The 20,781-nt window shown below is 46.2% G+C and overlaps 1 protein-coding gene across 1 annotated transcript in view; it reads left to right on the plus strand.

Moving 5' to 3' along the window:
* LOC115308574 overlaps positions 1 to 20,781 on the plus strand; it is a gene marked incomplete at its 5' end in the record, with an annotated part of 39,105 nt that overhangs the window by 962 nt on the left and 17,362 nt on the right. Inside the window, one exon of the mRNA XM_040212713.3 lies at positions 6,338 to 6,503. Within this exon, the coding sequence (XP_040068647.3) occupies positions 6,338 to 6,503 (166 nt within the window). The remainder of the gene's footprint in view (positions 1 to 6,337; positions 6,504 to 20,781) is intronic.

Genomic DNA, 20,781 nt, shown 5'->3' on the forward strand with positions numbered 1-20,781 from the left:
TGTGGTAACAAATCGATCCGTGCACTCATGCTTGTAGGTGATGGGCTGTGCCGTGCTTTTAGAAAGCAAAAAAGTTGTCGGGTATCAGTGTAATTGGTTGAGTTTTGAGTTTGACCAGATTCAACTTTTTCTAGCCTCTTGCGAAAAGTTTGACAAAGGTTCGATTCAGGTTTGACTGATATGCGCATGCGCGACAGGCTGGAACTCTACTTATGATTTCCGGTTGCTGGGCAATTCCATTCTCTTGAATAACGGTGTGCCACACCTGCATGAACTCGTCGTGGCTTGTAGACCACGTCAAATGCCAACGACAATATCGCCATCCATGATGCAGTGTCGCTCAATGAAGTCATCAAAAAGGGAACGACGCATAGCCAATAGTTTGGACAAAGTTGACAGCGTCACAGGCACCAGGATGCATGATTTGACATGTGCAGAAGCATCATGTTCGATGGCCTTCAGCAGTTTGTTTACGACCAAGACAGCGTTGCTCACTTCTAGAGAGCGATGCCTCCGAAAGGAAATTATATTTAATTGCGAACCAGCGCACAGGTAGGCAGTTGCTCAAAAATCCAAACACACAAAATAATGCACTCACACAGTGCTGTGTCAGTGTGTTTTCTGTGTGTTTGGATTTCTGAGTAATTGTCTGCCTGTGTGCTGGTTTGCAATTATGCCTTATCAACTCACCCAATCTGCAGTATTAACAGGAAATTACTGATCACTTTCCTGAAAATGAGGTTAAGTGGAAATGAAATTTCATCAGCACCTCTACTGCATGCACCACATTTTCATGTACTTTTTATTTATTTCAGGGCTTTGTTTTCCTTTTCACCTGGCAGGTTATTAGCTTACAAGTAAATATAGAAGTTGGACACATTTTTGTCATGTGTAGTCGAGGCCCAGAATTGTCATGCTTATATTTTATTATATGACTCTTGGGTTGTATAACGTTTTTGCGCAGCCCCCTGAAAGTTATATAACGAGGGTTCCAATGTATACAATATTGTTTCTCTTAGAATACACTTCAAAAAAGCAAACAGTGGATACCTCCTCAACTTGGAGGCAGATCAAGTACCAGAAAATACCAAGGGAGCACCCACCTTACTTTCACTGAGAACGGAGTTAATCTAAACATGCATGCTTGTCCACTCAAATCAGGCGCTTAACATAGAATTTGCAGATTTCCCAAGTTTGGGAAATGTTAATAGTGGGCACTTCCGCAGTATTTTACGGTAGTGCATTTCACCATGGGAAATGTACAGATTGCAAGATAAGTTTATTTATCTGATCATTAACTGAGGGCAATATTCTTGGGAAGTTCCGGTTATTAGAGGTCAAATCTCATAACTTTATACAGTGGAACCTTGAATATGCGACTTTCAGGGGACCGCGCAAAAGCGTCATATGATATGCGAGTCATATAATTAAAAAAATGATTACGACTTTGGGGCTTGGCCTCGCATGATAAAAATATGTGTAACTCCTTTCGTTACTTCTATGCTAATAACTTGCTGGGCGAAAAGAGAGCAAAGCTTTTAAATAAATGCAAATGCAATGAAACTGTGGCGCGATAAAGGCGCCAGTACAGATGTGTTTTCACTTCACGTGGTTTTTAGAAAATCGATCAGTGATTTTTTTTTTGCAGGCTGCACTCTTCAGAAGCAAGTTTGAGTAGTGCATGCAAAGAATAACGTTGCCACTGCCACTGCACATGCGCCTAACGCTAACCCCGTTTTGCACTTTGCGTGCACTATTTTATCATACATCATTTTTTGGAAATTGCATTCATACGCAAAGAGTTTTAGTGCTCCTTCAAAGAGGATTCGCAATGCGCGAGAAGTTGGCTAAAGCCAAAACGAGCACTGTTAGAAAATGGCAGCTGCTGCAGCTGCAGGCTGTGGCGGCTGCCGCCGTTTGGGCAATCGTCGTGAGCACAATGTCGGCAACATCTTTGTGACTGCAGTTTTCAATACTGTACGATATTGCACTCTTATGGGAGGCACACGTCACAAACGGTTTAGAAGACTAGCAAGGTGGGCAATAATTGTCGGCTGCTTGCAACGCGCAAACGTTTCTTGGTGAAGGTATGGTGTGCGAAGGTCAATACACAAGACCTCTCTTGTCGAGGTGACGGAAATACAAATACATTTTTTAAATGTATCACGATACAGAGATACAGATACCTGAAAGTGTCTCCGAGATACTATAGTGATACATTTGTATCGTTATACTGCCCAGCCCTGGTTGGTAGTAATTCAGGATTTTAGGATTTCAGCTTTTAGTTCTCTAGTAATTGTTTTTCTTCTGTGTATTCGCTAGGTATTTTTGCATTTTGCCGCCCGTGCACAGGCAGGGTGAAGTGCTGAGGCTACTTGTTGCCACGTTTCGTTACTTGTGAACCCCATTATATTATTCCTGTTTCTATTTAAATCATTGTTTTATTTAAACTACCTTTATTTTAAAACTTGCGTTTCGTCTTCTTTATTGGCAAGAGCCATGGTGTTGGCCGGTCGACTGATTGTCAGTTCTTTCTTTATTTTCTGTTTATAAAGACCTCGCCACGGTGTAGGCCGGTCGACTGATCGTCAGTTCTTTCTTTATTTTCCGTTTATAGTGAACCTCGAACCTGTGCGCGTGCGACGGCTTACAGCAATAGGTGGCAGCGCTGGCTGATTCACAGGCTGATTCACACCAAGAGCGTTCTAATTGCAAATAAACATCTGCAGGTTTTTGCACTCTATGACCCTCTTGGGATTTCATAAATGAATTCCCCAGATCAATAACTCTCTTGCAACCCTTGACCCACTCATAGATCATGACTTTTCTGATTGCGGATGAGCCGTCTCATGAGATCTTGGAGCGACCTGAATAGCGCTGAGCGCACATTTGGCTGTCTCTTTCAAATTTTCGTACCGAAACTCAGGCTTTTGACCTTCTACCTTTTTTCTTTTGGCCCACTGAGCGATGTGCTATTAGTAGCATCCCAATATAAATTGATTTATTCCAGCCCAAAATTCGTTTCATGGGCCTTTAAGACGGAAACGCCCCAGCAGAAACTGACGCGACCACGACCTAGTTACGCATTTATTTTGATGTTTTCAAACAATATAATGCAACATGTCTTTGCAGATTTGTATTTACTGGTCATCAACGGCCTATCGGGTAAATTTAAAAAAAAAATCGAGAATGGTTATTTTTTTTTAATTGCCACACAAAAATTGCAAAATTTTGACTTTTTCCATTTTGACGAAATTTCTGAGCACAGTGCAGAAAACGCTTCCAACTGTAGAACGCTAATTAATTTGTTAAAAGTTCACAAAGCATTAAACACTCGATGCAAAAGGTTTCAGCTTTAGAATATAAATTTAAAGCAACTTAAAAATTCGCCGAAAAATGCCTCATTATGTAAGATTTGCTCGAGAAGCCAAGTTTGGCATTTTATATCCCTTGAAATATATGGTCATATAAGTTAACTGGAACTAATTCTGGTAGTAAAGTATGCCTGCAGTAAACGTAAAAACTGTTGACTGTGTACAAAGCTGCACGCTTTAGTCCTCCAGCCTTCAAAGTTGCGTCATTGCGCAGTTGGGAAAATCGCTTTTTCAACCTTCTCTCGAATGCGATTCTTCTCACGAATACAAGGAAGTATCTTGCAAAAGTAAGGTCTGTCCCATTATTTGGACAAGTTTAGCTACCTCATATAAAAATATGACTGAAAACAAAAAATAGGCATGACACCACCATGACCGTCCATATCTGAACACACCCTATGGCAAAACCTTGAGACATGCTTCGAACTGATTTGTGCATGAATTTATGATTTTGTTTTCCAAGTCTGCCAAATGGAGTGGGCCCGGTAAACTATGCACATGAATTCAGAAAAAAAAAAAAAAAAGGAAATGGAGGCTATGGGATTCTAAATTTAAGTACTAGTTTAAGATTCTAAACTTCGATACCAGTTCAGGATTTTAAACTTCAAGACTTAGTGCGGCCGGGTCTGCACCAAGTCGTCGTACAATGCGTGACGTCGCAGGAGCCGGGGTTGCGTGATCAGGGTTCTTCTGTAGCAATAAATTCAGTTAAAAGGTCATTTTTGCCCTGCACCTGAAATCTAGCAGTTTTACGCAATTTATTTTGCGGGTTTTTGACTTTTGGGATGGCAGCACAGAGCAGCGGTGGCCACATTTCAGCTGGTGAGCTGCCTGTGGCTCTTTACGCGTGCAGGTATGGCTCGCAGCTCCCTGGTATGTCAGTTCGCCCCCTCCCCAAGACCACAAGGGAAAAGACATAAAAGAAAGGGCAGTTTGTGTTTTCGCAGCCCAACCTCAAGGTGCTTGTTTCACAAATGGGGACACGTAACAAAGAAATGTGATGAACAGCTGCTTTATGACTGGAATTCGCTGTGGCTATAAGTGAGGTGAAAGGAATTAAACAAGTATAATGCCTCCTGTTTACCTTTTTGCTGCGACTCTTGAAATGGTTATTTTTTTATGGCTCTTCACTCGTGTCCACAACGGCCACCCCTGGTTTATAATGTTTAATAAAAATAAGATTACATATATAAAGCCATACACTACGTTTGAGAAGGCAGTATATTTGAAGCTGTACCATTCCAAGATAAAAAATCGTTCAGCCTTTCCAGTTTCGTGAAGAAGAAAGACCAGCGGAGCTGTACTCGATACACTCTGTGCTTCTTCTTTGTCGTCGTCTGTTTTTCGCGCTGTTTCCTACGATGAATTCCCACCAACGTGCCCAACTATCCATTCTTCTATTATAGCTCGACAGGTTGGCGCCATCTACGAGTGACGGCGGAAACCACACTGGTTGTGTGCTTGCCGCCGTCGCTTATATATGGCGGTAGCTGTCTAGGCAGGTTTGTGTCGACATACCGGACACAATCCTAAGGAACCTAGCCCTTAACAGCTCCGCTGTAAAAGTTGCCAAAAGAAGGGTGGGAGTTATGAACATTAGACAGCAGGCCATGCATTGGATTGGATTGGAAAACCTTTATTGCCAACTTTACCGGTATAATCAATGTGCTGTGATGTTTACTATATACACATTTATTTTAGTGGTCAATCATACCAGACAGAAATCATGAGAAATCGTGTAGTCTCCTGAGGCCTCTTTAGCATAATATGCAGGGTGTCTAGTGACCGGGAAAACCAGGAATTGTCAGGGAAATTTTAATTTTCGAGAAAAATCAAGGCATTGTCGGGGAAATTGTCAAAAAGCGAGCCCAGTCAGGCAAAATGAGCCGGAAAGGCCATCGAGTGCCCTGAGCAAAGACCTGAGGACTTGGGGGCAGAAATATGGGCAATAAATTCTGCTTAGAGTGAGGCGTGAGCTCTGCTCCCCCGATGTACAGTGTGCTGCCCAATGCAAACAGAACCGACAAATCCAGTCGAAGCAATGGATTGGATTGAGGGCGCGACACTAGGCTAGATCCAGTTAGAGCCTCCTTGTAGTAGATATGGTAACAAATGGGAAAGCCGCAGACTCCAATCCAAGCCTTCAGCCGAAAGTATCCGAAAGTGCGTCTGGCGGCCATGTTGCCATTTGGTTATTGACTAGTGTGGTTGAGCGTCATGTTTTCATCGTGTTTCCGGAAGTGGCCTCTTCACTGACGATGTCAGCAGCAAGAAAGTGCTTGTTTAACCCGGACTGGACGAACCCAAATATTTCGGTATATGCAAGTTGGATTAAGCCTGTGCAAAATGATCCTCACAGTGCTCAATGCCTTGTGTTGTAATGGTCTTATATATTTAACCACCTCTAGAGTGGTCAGGGAATTTCACCTGAAATTGTCAGGGAAAGCCTGGAAAAGTCGGGGAATTTCAAAAGAATAATTTACTAGACACCCTGAATATCCCGTTTTTGTGGTGTGCAAGGAAAACGAAAATTCTGAAAATGTTCTGTTGGAGTGCCTGTGGACACTCTAAATGTGCTGAGACATACTGTTGAAAAAGGTTTTCCTATGATGCAACATGTCCGACGTTTATTTGACTCGTGGTACAATGTCGAACTACCTCTGTGTATGACTTGTTTTTGTGCTCTACCTATTGTTTTTTTTTTCCTGTGAATTTTTTGTTTTTGTTCCTCTATCCACCCTTGAAAAGAGTAGACAGCCAAGGGGATGGTTTGGGTAATAAATCTGACAGGTTGGCTAAGAAACCTATTTTTTGGGATTTTTGACTATCTATTTGGTACAGTCACCTATCATAAATTGCCAGCTCCTGGGCGATGTACGAGATTATACCTTGACATGGCTTTTTTTTTTCCTTTCATTAGATCTGTCTGAATTTGGGTCTCATGGTGGTTGTGTTTCGTACAGGTCCAGCACCTAGCCCTTATTGGGGGCAACGACGAAAAGGACACCACACGCCGGATCCTCTGTGCCCTTGTGCAGCATGACCTTGCCCTCAGGTTGAGCTGGTGTGGGTCCGGGGGAAAGAAAGAAGCCTTTGGAGATCTCCAAAACCTGCGTACCGTCGTGCTTCGTAAGTAGTCCTTGAGCTTATTTAGGGATGCTGTGTGATGCAACGCTTGTCGCACAAATTACCTAACTATAAAGGCTGGCTTAGGCATTAACATTGGTTACATCAACAGTGACTAAAATAACGAGCGACAGAGGCACCAGGACAATTAAGACACTGATGATTTCCTGAACCCACTCGAATTGCTTATGTTGTTCACAGAATCCGCGAAATTAATTGGTCACGAATATGTCTCTCTGCACGATGCTCGAAAATATGGGCCACAAGGGCCCATATCTGACATTTTTTAGCAAATAGAAAGAACACCTTCATTTGAATATTCAAACCTGTATCCTCACTTATTTAAAAAACAACCAATATTAAAAAAAAAAAAAGTACAGAAAGTAGTTTGTACGGTAACCAGAAACGGAGATCACATTGTATGCCTCAGCTTGAGGTACTTCATCTTGTCCCTCTTGCCTTGTCTGGACGCATTCTGAGCTGCAACAAGGAAATGCATTCTAGTAAGCACAAAGAAACGAATAACTTGATTTGTCACTTCGACAGTGTGCTCTGCGCAGCCAACCAAGTTCAGTCTGTTTTTGGAGAGGCAGGAGATGGGAGATACCTTACGCTGTTCGCCCTCAACTTATTGAAGGTGAAACAGTATGTGATTCCATCTTCCATTATTTCAACTAGGTCCTTGAGTGCCTGGGACGGGTAAAGAAGGCCTCCCCTGTCCATGTACTTTGTCAGGCACGACTCCCCTGGGAGCGAGGGCGAATCCTTGGGCTGAAGAAGCAACCTCGAACACTCTTCGCACTTGGTTTTCTTCAACATTTTGCGGGCAGCATAGCCACTAACATAGTAGGTTATCCGAGAGTCGCTTTTTAATGCAACCGTGTCACCGTGCTCTGGCAATGCACTACATGCTTTTATCATCTCATGAGCCTCGTTCAGGTAGTCCGCATCCAAGAGATCGGCCAGCTTGTTTTGCAGTTTTGCCGGGTCAGAGTTGCTGCGAGGATCAAGAAGGCTGTTTAAGAGTCCTTGTAAAATGTTGCCGCTTGTGGGTGACCGTGCTAAGCTGTAAAAGCTCAGGCAGTTCACTGAAATCAAGAACTGCGTCGGCGTGGGGTGGTCGTTGCAGCCTGACATCTGTCTCAAGATGCCAAACAGGTTCTCGATGGAGTCCTGACTGAGACGTGCGGTCATCAAATACTTGAATCCCAAAGTCTTTGTCACGTATGTCAGGAGCGAGAGTGTGCTTGCAAGAGTCACCCGAAAGCCTTCAGCTGTAGCTTGGCTCAAAAACCCCAGCTTTCCAATCAGTGGCTTCCCAGTTGTCAAGGTATTGTTGAAACCTCTTGATGTGCTTGACTTGTTCCATCTCTGGTCTCAAACCAGTTCGGCGGTGCCTTTGAAGTCATGGAAGTGATGAGGTCCCTCAGCATAGCGACAAACAATGAAGTGGCCACTGGGCTCCCAGGCCCATAACGGCTCTCCACTTCATGTCTATATACATAAAGGCCCCTCAGTACCTCGTCACTGAAGAATCTAAATGCAAGATTCACTCGCATCTTCTCGCATCCATTCGGCTGAAAAACAGCCATTGTTGCGTGCGGCATTGCTTTGAGAGGCACAGTACTTGCACTGTCGCACTTCCATGCTTCTTTTACGAATTCGCCGCTCACTCGTCCATCTGGAGTCTGAAGCCCTGTTGAAGATATAGAGTTTCGCACACATTTGGTGCGGGAAGTCTGAAATGAAGTGTAGATACCGGCTCGGGTCCACTGGATGTTGAACTTTACAGACTGTCTTCGTGAGCTTCCCGGCGACACCAAACATTTTCCACATACTCCTGTTCCAGGAGGCGGCATCGCATGTGATGAAATCAACAAAAAGTCCAGACCTCTCCGCAGAAATCACAGCATCCGCAACGATTCTGGACAGCACATCTGCCTTCACATTACCTCGTGCGCCAAAGACGCCGAGGATCTGCTGCCATTTTCCTGTGAACGGCTGAAACAGTACCACAAGCCCTTGTCGCAAGTGACACCTTCCTGACCCGCGGAGCTGTAGCTGCCGAGGTCAACAAATCTATCGATGAGTCCTTTTTTGTTGAACATCAGGCTTTCTGAAAGCTTCGTTTCATCAACAAGAAAGAAGCCCTCCGTGTCGCCGGTATGGATTGATGTCCTTTGACTTCTTGGCTATTGCTGCAGACACCTTCTCAATGAAGCCAAAGCTGCTTTTGTAGGTTTTGACGTATGTCTGTAGGCACGGAGGGCTTGGGACTACCACGAGCTTGTATGTTCGAATATGCTCGTACAGTCGAGGGCTCTTCATGTGCATGACAATGCACTCAAGTATCCATTCTTGATCAAACTTCATACCGTTGGTCCCCTTCCTCGTTGAAGCTTTGCAGCTGCTGCTTTTTGCAGCTGCTGCTTTTCGCAGCTGCTGCTTTTCGGACAGTCCTTCTATCTTCCGCTCAAAACTAGCGGTACTGGTGGACTCATTCTTTGTCTTTATCTTTTCAATGTCTTTCTTCAGGTTTGCAATGTTGTGCTTCTGTCGTCGAAGTTGCGCATTTTTTCTAATTACCTTTCGTGATGCCTCAACACGGGTCAGTTTTGCTCTTGTGCTCTTGTAAGAAGCCTGGTTCAACAGGAACCTGCATAGATATTTGCATTGCAGGCATCGCTTTTCATTTTGCGAAACTCCACCACATTTCACACTGTGAAGCTTGCCAGCATATATCTTGTGCTGTTTTTGTTTGCATCATGTCAATGCTCGTCACCATCTCGAACCCCTCACAAGGAACAAGGGTATTTATCTGCGAAAGCAGGTCCTTCACAGCATCAGCGCTGTCGACATCCACAGTTGTCACCACTGATCCCTGTACGTATGCGGTGCAGTGGATACTTGTCTCGCTAGTACAGCACAAAAGCAGCTTCTGAAAGCAGAGAGTTTCACCATTTGGTGCACACACTGAAAACGCTACGACGTTCGGTGCTTTTGGGATCGCGTGCTTAGCCCGGTATTTGCTTGGAAAATCTTCTTCTTTCATGCTCTCCAACTTTTCTTTGGTGCTGGGCTGCGTTACTGGTGTGATGTTGGCTGCAACGATGCGCTTGTCTTCACGAATGACGTCGTCCCTCTTTTGCTTTCGTGGCATGTCGCCGTTGGACGTCACCGACTTCCTCTTTGACAGCAGTTTCTTCGACAGGCACGCGGGGATGTTCGGAAACAAAGTTGGGATTGCATTGGCTGTCGGGCAAGGGCGACCACGAGGAATTTCCACCGTCTCGCCGTTAATGACGTGCGTGTAGTTGTGAACTATGAATCTCTCGTCAAAATGCCACAGTGCCTTCTCTGGCTCGCGCGGGCGCCTCATTGTCGATGCGCGCGCCACCTCTCATCGTCATGAAATACTAGCGCGCCTCCTTGCACGGCGCGGGCTAGGCGATTCTGACACCTCCCCCTTCTAGCCACCGTAACGTGTCCGCGAAAGACACCAGAGATGTGGAACGGCGGGAAGCGACCTGGTCCGGCTGGTTCCCGATTTTCCCACTTACTGGTGTCCGTTTTGCTGGAGTCGCGAATTACCTTCACACCATGTGATACATACACTGTTTCTTTTAGTAGGCTAATTTTATTCCGACATGACAGCACTAGAAATGTCAACACGTATTGCGCTAGTCCCTTGAGAGCTACGCGATGCCTATCTAACCTTGCTCTGCCAACTGGTATGTCAGCATCGAGTTCCAGTTGTCTAGTGACAAGGTGTTCATGTCATAGGTGGTAAAAGATTGGTCCTAATGCCGTTACCAAGGCACAGCTCAACAGCATTGTTCCAGCACTTGAATCAAAACGCGTGCATGTCCACTCCAATTCTGATCAGGTATTCACGGTGGCTTTTGCTGCCACTCTTGTAGTTCAAACTTATCTTCCTGCATGTTGGCCTTCACCTGCATCCTCAAGACAACAAATAATGCTGCTGCGACTTGTTTTCATGTGTGTCACTTTTCACATGAGCTGTGTGGGCTATCTCCTTTAGCAACAATGGTAATTCTGTTGGCTTCGTCGCAATTGAGGTTGTAGGAGGCGACCGCCGCTGTTGAGCAGGGCATACTTAAGCAGTGAAAGTGGACACTGCGCACCACTCACCACTTGCTGCAAGGCGCACCACAGGCGCATCGCGCAAATTTATCTGCATCGACCAGATCCGAGTGACATGACACCGCGAGAATATGACGTAGGGATGTTAGCACAGGTTACAATGGCTGCTGCTGCGCAGCGCCCATTTTCATTGCTCGTGTGTCCCCTGCCTCAGTCCAGCTCCAGTAAAGTTGGACATTCTGGTGCCCTTAGGTCATGCTAGCTTCAACATGTCTTTGCATGGACACGGTGCCGAAACAAGCGTTGACGGAAAGACTGCCACTTTTGTTTTGATGCAAAAGATCTGTGTGTTTCAAAGCATGCCGAGCTTCGGTTGGAGATTTGTGTTGCCAAAAACACTGTCGCCATAGCAAGAATCCGCTCCCGCGGTGATCGGGACATAGGAAGTTCACCTTTTCTGTTTGCTTCCTCTCAGTTAAAGGACACATGCAAAGGAAAAAAACATTTTTTTTAAACGGCTTAGATGGAAAAAGGACGCCATAAAACGATTTTACAACGAAGAAAAAAAATTTTTAGAGCTATATTTATGGCGCAAAACGAATTTGTAGTTGGCGCCCGCGGGCACCGCGGAGAAGTGGTCTGTATTTATCACGTGACTGGTCTTTATTTATCACGTGGTGCTTGCGTTCTTTCGGAAGCTTCCTATCGCCTCTAACAGTAACTTATTCATCTTTGTTTGAAGTAAAACAAAAAACTAAGATGAATAAGTAACTTTTAGAGCCCAAAGGAAACTCACGAAAAAGCGCAAGCAGACGTGATAGACCTGCGCGCCGGTCAGACGACGGCGGCGGCGCCCCGAAGCAGACGAACTTGTGCGGCGGCGGCGACGGCGGCGTGGAGAAACGCGTTGAAGCGGCGTTCGCACAACGCTCAGCGTGCGGCGGCGACGCAGCGCGGCGGCGCGCGGGCCTACCACGTGACCAGCGGCGGCTCCCGCGAGCGCCAACTACAAATTCGTATAGCGCCGTAAATATAGCTCTAAAAAATTTTTTTCTTCGTTGTAAAATCGTTTTATGACATCCTTTTTCCATCTAAGCTGTCTAAAAAAAATGTTTCTTTCCTTTGCATGTGTCCTTTAAGAATCTGTTCATGAACACTGATTTCTCCACTTAGGATGTTTGTAAGCTATGAATTTCTTAGCTGCCCTATTTATTTAAATATACTCTATTTACTCAAAAGTAGGCCGACCCCCAATGTTGAACCCCCCCCCCCCCCCAGAAAGGAAAAAATTGGAATATAGGTTGACTTTGTTTTTTACAGCGGAGCTGGTAAGGGCAAGGTTCCCAAGGAATGTTTCCGGTACAAAACACTTGTCAACAAAAACGCCTCTGGACAGCGACGGCGGCAAGCACACAACCAGTATGGTTGCCACCGTCGCTCGTAGATGGCGCCAACCTTTGCAGCTATAATAGAAGAATGGATAGTTGGGCGCGTTGGTGGGAATTCATCGTAGGAAACAGCGCGAAAAACAGACGACGACAAAGAAGAAGCACAGAGTGTATCGAGTACAGCTCCGCTGGTCTTTCTTCTTCACGAGAGTAAAAAGGCTGAACGATTTTTTTTTCTTTTTTGTTTTTTAGGAACAGGGGAAAGTTTGGACAAAAGAAACAAACAAACCTTTAATTACAGCTCTCAGCTTAATCACAGGGCGATGCCAAAAACTTGATCATCGTCAGAAGTTTTGGACGTGTCATCGTCGTCCGAAGCTTCGTCACCCTGGCAGACATCCTTGCAAAGTCGCAACTATACCTCACTGACACTGTTGTAAAATGCCGACAAGAAGAAATGAAAGAAGGTGGAGACTGGCAAAGTGACGAAAGACCAAATACAAAGACACAAGTAACGCTGGCAACGCCGCGAGCCGCCATGAGCAACACGCGGGCCGCCGCAAACAACAAACAAAAGTAACCTCCGTTTTTTGGTGTGTCTTTTTTTTTGTGCACGTTTGTGAGGGTTGGAGGGCAAAGAGCATGGCGCATCACATTCCCCCCCTCCCCTGCCCCCTTGCCAAGCAAGGGGAATGCTACAGGTACCATGACGAAACCCAATGCCCAAGAGATGTGCGCGAGAGCCCCGCGGGCGGGCCGTCAGCTGCTGCTGTTTCAGTTGTTTTCGTGCACCAAAAGCCTTTTGAAACAAGAAGTGGTGGTGCAGCTCTACAGCGACGGCGGCTCGGTGACTCGATAGCTTAATGCCCCCAGTAGGGTCACAAAATTTGGTCGCAAATGTAGGTTGAAATTCTTTAATCACGATTCGAGGTCGACCCTTAATTTTTGGCTACATTTCCAAAAAAAAAAAGGTTGACTTATATTCGAATAAATACCTGAGGTCTACCTTTTTTTTTTTCGCGGATATGTTGTCAAAAATTAAGGGTCGACCTATATTTGTGATCAAAGAAAGTGACAGACATTCGTGACCAAATTTTGCGACTTTACCGATGGCATGCAGCTGTCGAGCCACCGAGCCAGCGTCGCCGTAGAGCCGCACCGCTTCTTGTTTCAGAAAGTTTTCCGGCGGCCTGACCGCGGTGGCTGCCGCTCGCACGCATCTTTAGGCGCCGCTCACGCATCCCCCTCGCCAGAGCCGTATATTGGGAGAGTCTGGCCAGTGGGTGGGGCGATGAAGGTGCTGGAGAGGAGAAAAGCGAAGGAAAGGGAGGAGAGCGGCGAAGGAGTGAGAGAGGAAGAAGGGAGCTAAGAGGAGACCACCGCCATTTTGGTGCAACACGCTGTAGGCGCTGAGCACTGTTGAAGGTACGCGTTGTCTGCTACAAGCATATCTTTTTTTTTTGCCCCAATAAAAGTTTGTGTTCAAACGTAGACAACTTAGTTCATTAGCTTTTTAAGCCACCGAGGAATTATATTATATCATTTCATTGCCAGAGCCTGCCAAATAAAAAGAAAGAACCGATAGTGGATGTCGGTCCCATGCATTCTGCTGGGCGAACGAATGGAAACGGCAGCTCTTCCTGCTCAGCTGGGAGCAGCCGTGAGTTCATGCACATACGCCTCTCGCTCTGCACCGCGGGCTGATTGGCTCATTGGTAGGGGGGCGTTGCTGCAGCAAGATCATAGACTGGCCTAACTCTTCCTATATACGGCTCTGCCCCTTACTACGCAAGGGGGGAAAGGAAGGAGACGGACGCAATACGCCATGCACTTTGCCCCCTTCCCTCTATTACTCTCTTACTCGCAAACTAGCACAAAAAGAAAATAAAGCTACGAAATACTGAGGTTATTTTTGTTTTTTTTTTTGTTGCTCATGGAGGCTCGCGCGTTCCTCGCGTCTTTGCAACACCCCTCCATTCTCCCCATCAGCGTACAGTGCGGTGTTAGCTATGTGCTAGTTGAACCAGTCATATATTTATCTTTGGTCCTGCAGTCTCGTTCCCGTCTATACCCAGGTGCAGGGAGTAGGGTCAGGTGATAGAAGGGAGGTGGTTGATTTGTTTGACGAGCGCACAGATCACACCGCACCATCACCCAAGAGGTGGGACAACGACCTTGCATGGTTGATGGAGTATGGCATCTTCGTATATTGGCTTCTTGGCGTCGCCAAGTCGCAGCATGCCAGCATTATGCCAGAGAACCTAAGCAAGCACAAGAGAGTGTACGCAGCTGATCCGGGCTCTCGGTTCTTTAAGTTATACATGCATTAATTTGAGGCAGACTGGGTTCACTTGGAGCCACACTTTTGAGCGCCAAGATACCACCAGCGAGTTATTCACTAGGTACTAGCCAGAATATGCTAAAGGAGCAAGGTTTGAAGCCAGATTTTATAGCAAGAGCTAATTTAGCAACTTGTAGCTGATAGGAAGGTTTTGTAGCTATTTCCCTTGATTCCATCATGTGAATGCATCTTGTCTATTTTTCTGTTCTATGCAAACATCGCTTTCAGGCAGTGTGTGATTGTATAGGGGAGAGAAAGGTGAAACAAGTTTTGGAGCAATTTTTGGAGCCGAAAAATGTTATGTCGGTATTTTTTCCCACCCTGGTTCCAATAAGTTGTCAGTGCCATTACGTACCAAAAAAAAAAAAAAAACACACGCGAGTCTAATGCGCACAGATGAGGACAAGAAACACAGGCTTGCTGCAAAGTTAGGTGGGCACCAGGTACCTCAAGCTTATACGAGCTGGTGCCAAAGCGCAATTGTAGTGCAGAACCTTTTAAAGCGGTGATTCGAGAGCATGAACAGGGAAGCACGTTTTACTACAGCCAGACATCGATCGGATGCTCGTAGAAAGCACCGTGCAGGTCGAGAAAAAAAAAAAACTCCCCACAAAAGTGAGTCACAAGGTAAATAGTGAAATGATAGGAAAATTATGAGCAGCACATGCACGCCAAATACGAGTGTGACCGGTTCATTCGATTGCTCACGCACTGGAAGCATGTGTGTGATAACTAGGGTGACCATATTCCACAAGGTAGAAAACGGGACATCCCAACCAGGGGGAAGGGGGGGGGGGGGGGGGGGGCTACTAAAGAATGAGATTGGGAGAAAAGGTTTAAGGCAAGACACTGGTTCTAAAATCGACTTTTTTTGTTTATTAATGGATTATAATGAAAATCAGTGTGTATATGTGTTTTGGCTTCCTCTTTTCAAATATTCAATTAGTTCTGCAATATCTCAGTTACTTTTTGAGTTACGAAGAAAATAATGAAGCCTAATTAGGTCATTTTTTACGACTCATTAAGGAACTTTCTAATACGAATTTTTTTGCATAAGTGATATGGATTTGTAGCTAAAGACCTGCCGTGCAAGATGATGCTATTTATATTTTCGTAAAGATAGATCATTGTATAAAAATACTCTAATTAGGTCAACTACACTATTTACAAAGCCTAACGAGGTCACACTATCACTAATAATAAAATTTTGGGCCCATACTGTCATACAAAAATACCATCACCCTGCAGTTCACTTCTTTCTGAATTCAACGGTATAAAGTTTATAGAAATCCTTGAAGAATAATGTCATGAAAACAACCGTAAGGCTAGGCATGCAGACGAAAAATGCGAGGCTGAAAAAATTGCAGTTGCAGTTTTGACACTCATTGCATAAAATTGAGTAAGGGATCCCATGCAATAATGTTCAGCAATATGGAGCATAGTTCTATCTGAACAAATTCAGATGAAAAATTCTGCAATCCGTTCACAAGAACCTTTAAAAAATAATATAAAACTGATAAATAATGTCTGCAATGTAAAATAAAGTTATAAAAGAATGAGTAGACTCTATAAGGGACAACGGGAGGAGGCACCGAGGGTTGCACGTTCCGAAAGCAGATTTTGTTTGGCCCTGAAAAGGGCCTTTGTTCGTGTAGCACTTGAAAGTGGAGCCCCCTCACAGCTGTCCAGGACTGTAGTCCCCAGCTGTTCCGGTTTGGTGTTGCCTGGAGAACCTCTGCTTTGCATTGCTGCTGCTCTGGTGGGTAGCGTTGGCCTTACGCAAATGCAGATTGTCCTTCTCCATGCTGCGGCGTACAAGGCAGTCACCGGCAGCATAGCCCAGGCTCGCAGCAACGGACTCGCTCATTGCCCGCCTGCCCTGATTGTAGACGGCAACAGCTTCGGCAGCAGCCCTCTTGACGCTGTCCAGGGAGGCATTGGCGTTCTTCGAGGTTTGCGTCCAGATGACCGAATGCAGGCTCTCGCTGGCATTTTGTGTCTTGCCTTCGCTGCACCGTGCCAGCAGGTTTTCATCACTGAGCCTTGCAAACACTGGCTCGAGGGCGGCCCGCACACAATCTGGAAGAGGGTTCTTGTGCGCAGGTGGACACTCGCCATTTGCCAGGGCTCTGTTGAATTTGCACCACGATTCAGCTCCGTTGGGGCACTTCCTGTGGTCTGGGGCACTGTCCGTAGACGTCATGTGCAAGAGGGTGGCTTCCACTGCCCTCTTCATCCCTGGCACATTGTTACTGTTGCTCCTAAGGGCATAGCTGTAGTAGTTTTGATTCTTCTTGATTCGGTCCTGCGTCAGTCTGCCCTTTCCGCCGAGTGTTTCACCCTGGGCCTTCTTTTTCTCAAGGAGGTTGCGCAACGCAGCCCCCATCCGCTTGTGCACATGATTGACGCAGTCCTTTTTCTCGACCTCGACGAAGCCGTAGACTTTTGCCTCGGTCAACGCATGAAAGGTTTGGCTATCTCCATCCGAGAGAACTATGGTGTACCTCAGTCCGTGCTTGGCCAGGGATCTTTGAAACATGGTCAATGCAGCCTCCACTTCCATCCGACCTGAATTGCAATCTATGTTCCTCTGGCACTCGTGGGCTGCATACCAGTCGCCGTACCTCTCTTCCTCCGGCTCCGGTCCCAGGGCACACCCTAGGCAAAAGTTGGAGTACACCACATGGTCAAGAACTAGGCCGGAATACAGCTCGACAATGCAGCCCACACCAATGTGGGAGCTGCGTCCTCTCGTCATCCAAGATCCGTCAAAGATCACGTCGATGTTGCCGACAGGGTTCAAGAAGTCTGCATACAGTCTCTTGACAACTTCTGTGCTGGCAGCTTCACTTGCGCTTGCTGACTTTTCGCAGGCTTGCACATGGGTCTTCAGGTGTCCCTGGAAGGTCTTGTGATGCAGGCCGTGGTGGGACCAGTTCATGGACGCACAGAAGTCTGCGAGGGCAGTGACTCCTTTCCCAATTGACTGAATTCCCTTTGTTGCCCTCATGTTCACTTCGAAAGGAGTGATCTTCGCCGTTCCGGCAACTCTTGGTGAAGAAAACTGCGTCTTCTCGAACTCGCATGTGGCACAGACGAGCAGAAGCTTGACTGCCAAGCCATACTCCTTGTCCGTGGCCTTGCTAAGTGTCAGGGTTCCCGCACCGCAGCTTCCGCACTTCGCCTGCGCGAAGAGGTCGTTGAAAGCTTTCACGTCCACTACAATGAACTGTGTCCCAGCGTCGCGCGTCTGGCCTCCTGTGGTGACGCCGAGAAGGTCGAATTTGCGCTGGGTCGCCGACTTTTCCGATAGCGCACGCTTGCATTCGTCCGATCGTGCGACTCGTTGCGCCTGCTCTGCCGTGGAGTAATATGCGGTGTCGACACGATCCGCGCTCGCAAAGCTCGACAAACTGCCGCTGCTGGATGGAGTCACGATGTCTCCGGCTGATGTTTCCGGAAGATCCAAGGCATCCGGCGGTGCCGATCGCGGTGGCGCACTTGCAGCAGACAGCTTCGGCTTCTTGTCCCACGGTCGCTTCCTCTTCCTTCCGAACGCTTGCCGCGTGCTCAATTTCAACCGAGCGTCGTCCGGCATCTCGAGAACTCGAAGCGAAACAAAACAAAACACGCGCGACTTTGTAGGAAAACGAACCAACAATGTTCAACGCAAGCACGCAAACGGGAACCAAAACCTGCGCTCGACCACGGAGGAAACAAAGCAGACAAGCCTAAGGAGACGGGCCCAGGAGCAGACGACGCACCCCTCGCCAGCGCGGGAACGGAAAGGAGGAAAGGAGAAAAAGAGCGGAGGGGCGCGTTTAGGCCAATAGCAGGGGCGCTAGGCGCCGCGCGTGCTCTGACGTACGGGCACCTTGCTAGCCGGCCAATGAGCGATCGCAATTGGTGCCTTCGAAACCCGCGGAATGCGGACGTTCCCCGATGTTGTCGCGATAACGAATGGCATGGGGACGTGGGGAAAATAAGCGGCTTTTCAACAAGACCAAGATGGCTGCGACCCGACGAGCGATCGCGAAACGCGCGGGGCACGAAGTTCCACTTGTTTTCATTAAACTCGCTGTGTTAGGGCTATGCGGGGACATCGTAAACGTAATTTTTCGCATGCTTAGACATTGAATTCGACAGTGAAACTTTGCAGGCAGGTACCTTAGACTACAATTAATCGAAATATGTGAATTTTGAAAAACGTGAAATTTTGCGTTTTTTGACTATTTTAGGACCCGCGTCTCCCCTTAATAGAATAACTGCTCTTATTTCAAAACGGTACCATACTGCACTAAGTCCGGCTTAGGGAACAGTCACATTCAAAGTTCCGTTGCATGCACTCATTTGGAAGGTCCTGCTTCGGGTCCTTAGTTGGTGTGGGCTTATTTTACCATCGGCTGAAGTTTCCTAAGCAGGACTTTATCCTGCAAGACTCCGTTGTAAAAGTCAGCGCACTTATATGAGAAGTTCAACCGCACATGAGTGCTATATCCAGTAACTGAAAAACATATTTCTACACATGCATCTTCGCGAGAGAAATATGGTTTGTGGGCAAGAACAGTTTTATATATTACTCTGTGCGTGAATATTTTAAATCACCCACGGCTAATTTTTGTAAAATATGCTTGTAACGAGTAAGCATAGTTTCATTTTGCTTCAATTCGCTTGGTGCCAATTTCGAAACTATGCGCTCCTGCGTAAACGGGACATGGTTCTTTATTGGGACAAAAAAACGGGACGGCAGAAACGGGCCTCAAAAACGGGATTGTCCCAGGCAAAACGGGACGTCTGGTCACCCTAGTGATAACCGAAAGTACTCGCAGCAACGGCGCCATTCATTTTGACGAGAAGATTACGGACTCGAACGAACAATTACACAATGGAGGTGCTCAATGACACTTTTAGGAAAAGGTTTACTCTCAAAACGAAAGGAATATTTTTGTTAGCTCATCTTGATAGCCTGTGCAGCGTACCTCTCGCGGCCAGACAGCAAGACAGCGTGACAGCGCACCGGTAGCATGCAGTCACAAATGACAGCGTAAAGTAGTAGGAAGAGGGGAGAAAATAGCACGTATCATAGGTATAGAAGGGTACTACAGCTGAAAGCTTTGAATCCGGCGGTTGCTTGCGCCACCCTGTACACGTGCCGTGTACTTTACTACGACGAGATTGAGTGTTGCCAACCAAGCTCTCGTTTCCCGCTAAATCTAGCGCCGCCACTAACTTTTTTTTAGTTTTTAAATTACTTTTGGCGCAGTGTGGCGCAATTTCGACCAATTTCGCGTTTTTGGCACAACTAGGCGCAGTAAATTGGGTTTGTATCAAAATGGCACAATTGACGCAGATGTCACACCCCTGATCGTATTGTTGCCACCTTAAAAAAAAGGTTCCAAGTATGTTTATTGAACCGCCTCGAGTAGGGTGACCACCTGTCCCGTGACTCCCGGGACTGTGCCGCATTGAGGGCTCGTGTCCCGCGTCCCGCAAGAAATATAAAGTCAAATTTGGGGGTTTTATGTGCCAAACCAACGACGGGCATCTGGCGCGCCCCACCGGAGGACTGGGGATTACTTTGGACCACCTGGGGATCTTTTGACGTGCAACTGAAAGCTCGATTACCACGACGCCTTCTCTGCAATAACCCACAAGAAATACCAGATTCTTCAAAATCTGTTGCATTTCACAATGTTGTAACATTCATTACGCAAAATATGGCACTTCCGAACTACGGGGTGGAGGGAAGCACGGAGGCTGCTGGTAAGCGTGTGAATCTTGATAGTATGCCATTTCTCTGATGGCAAAATATCGCAAGCAAAAATTGCTTGTCAAAAGTTGGGAAATTACCTATCATAATTATTTGCAAATCATACTGTGTCATGCAAAAGGGTTGTGGGAAGCCATTTTTTTTTGTGAAGACGGCCACACAATGCAAAAAGCCTGCAACTCCAAACGGTCGAGAAAAACAACATAATGTCCCAATTTTGTGTAGGAGCATGTTAGTATAAGAGTAAGTATAGACTGGAAACAATAAGCCAAAAAAAGATTTACTGCTGCCTATTTCCCTTTGATGCATTGGGGTCTGCTGCAGTCGATTTTTATGTTTTTGACTTGGACACCTTTAATAAAATATGGACCGTTGCAATCAAACAAAACATACTTTTCACTGTGAGTGGAAATATTTTAGCTTAAAGGGTAACTGCAAAGACAAAAAAGTTTTTTTTTTTGGACAGCTGAATTTCGAGAAGCATGACACAAAACAAACTTTCCGCAAAGAAAAATTAATTTTTTAGCAATATTTACGCCACGGGAAGCAATTTAGTTGAAGTCAAACTCTCCACATTTGAAACCCGCTCTTTCACCCGGGGCGGAGGAGAAGTATGCCCCGCCCCTCGCTTTTGTATTCGCTCTTGGATGGACCTGGCTGTAGAGTTGAACGACGTAC

This window comes from Ixodes scapularis, unplaced genomic scaffold (assembly GCF_016920785.2).
Source record: "Ixodes scapularis isolate PalLabHiFi unplaced genomic scaffold, ASM1692078v2 ptg000323l_1__unscaffolded, whole genome shotgun sequence".
Lineage (NCBI taxonomy): Eukaryota > Metazoa > Arthropoda > Arachnida > Ixodida > Ixodidae > Ixodes > Ixodes scapularis.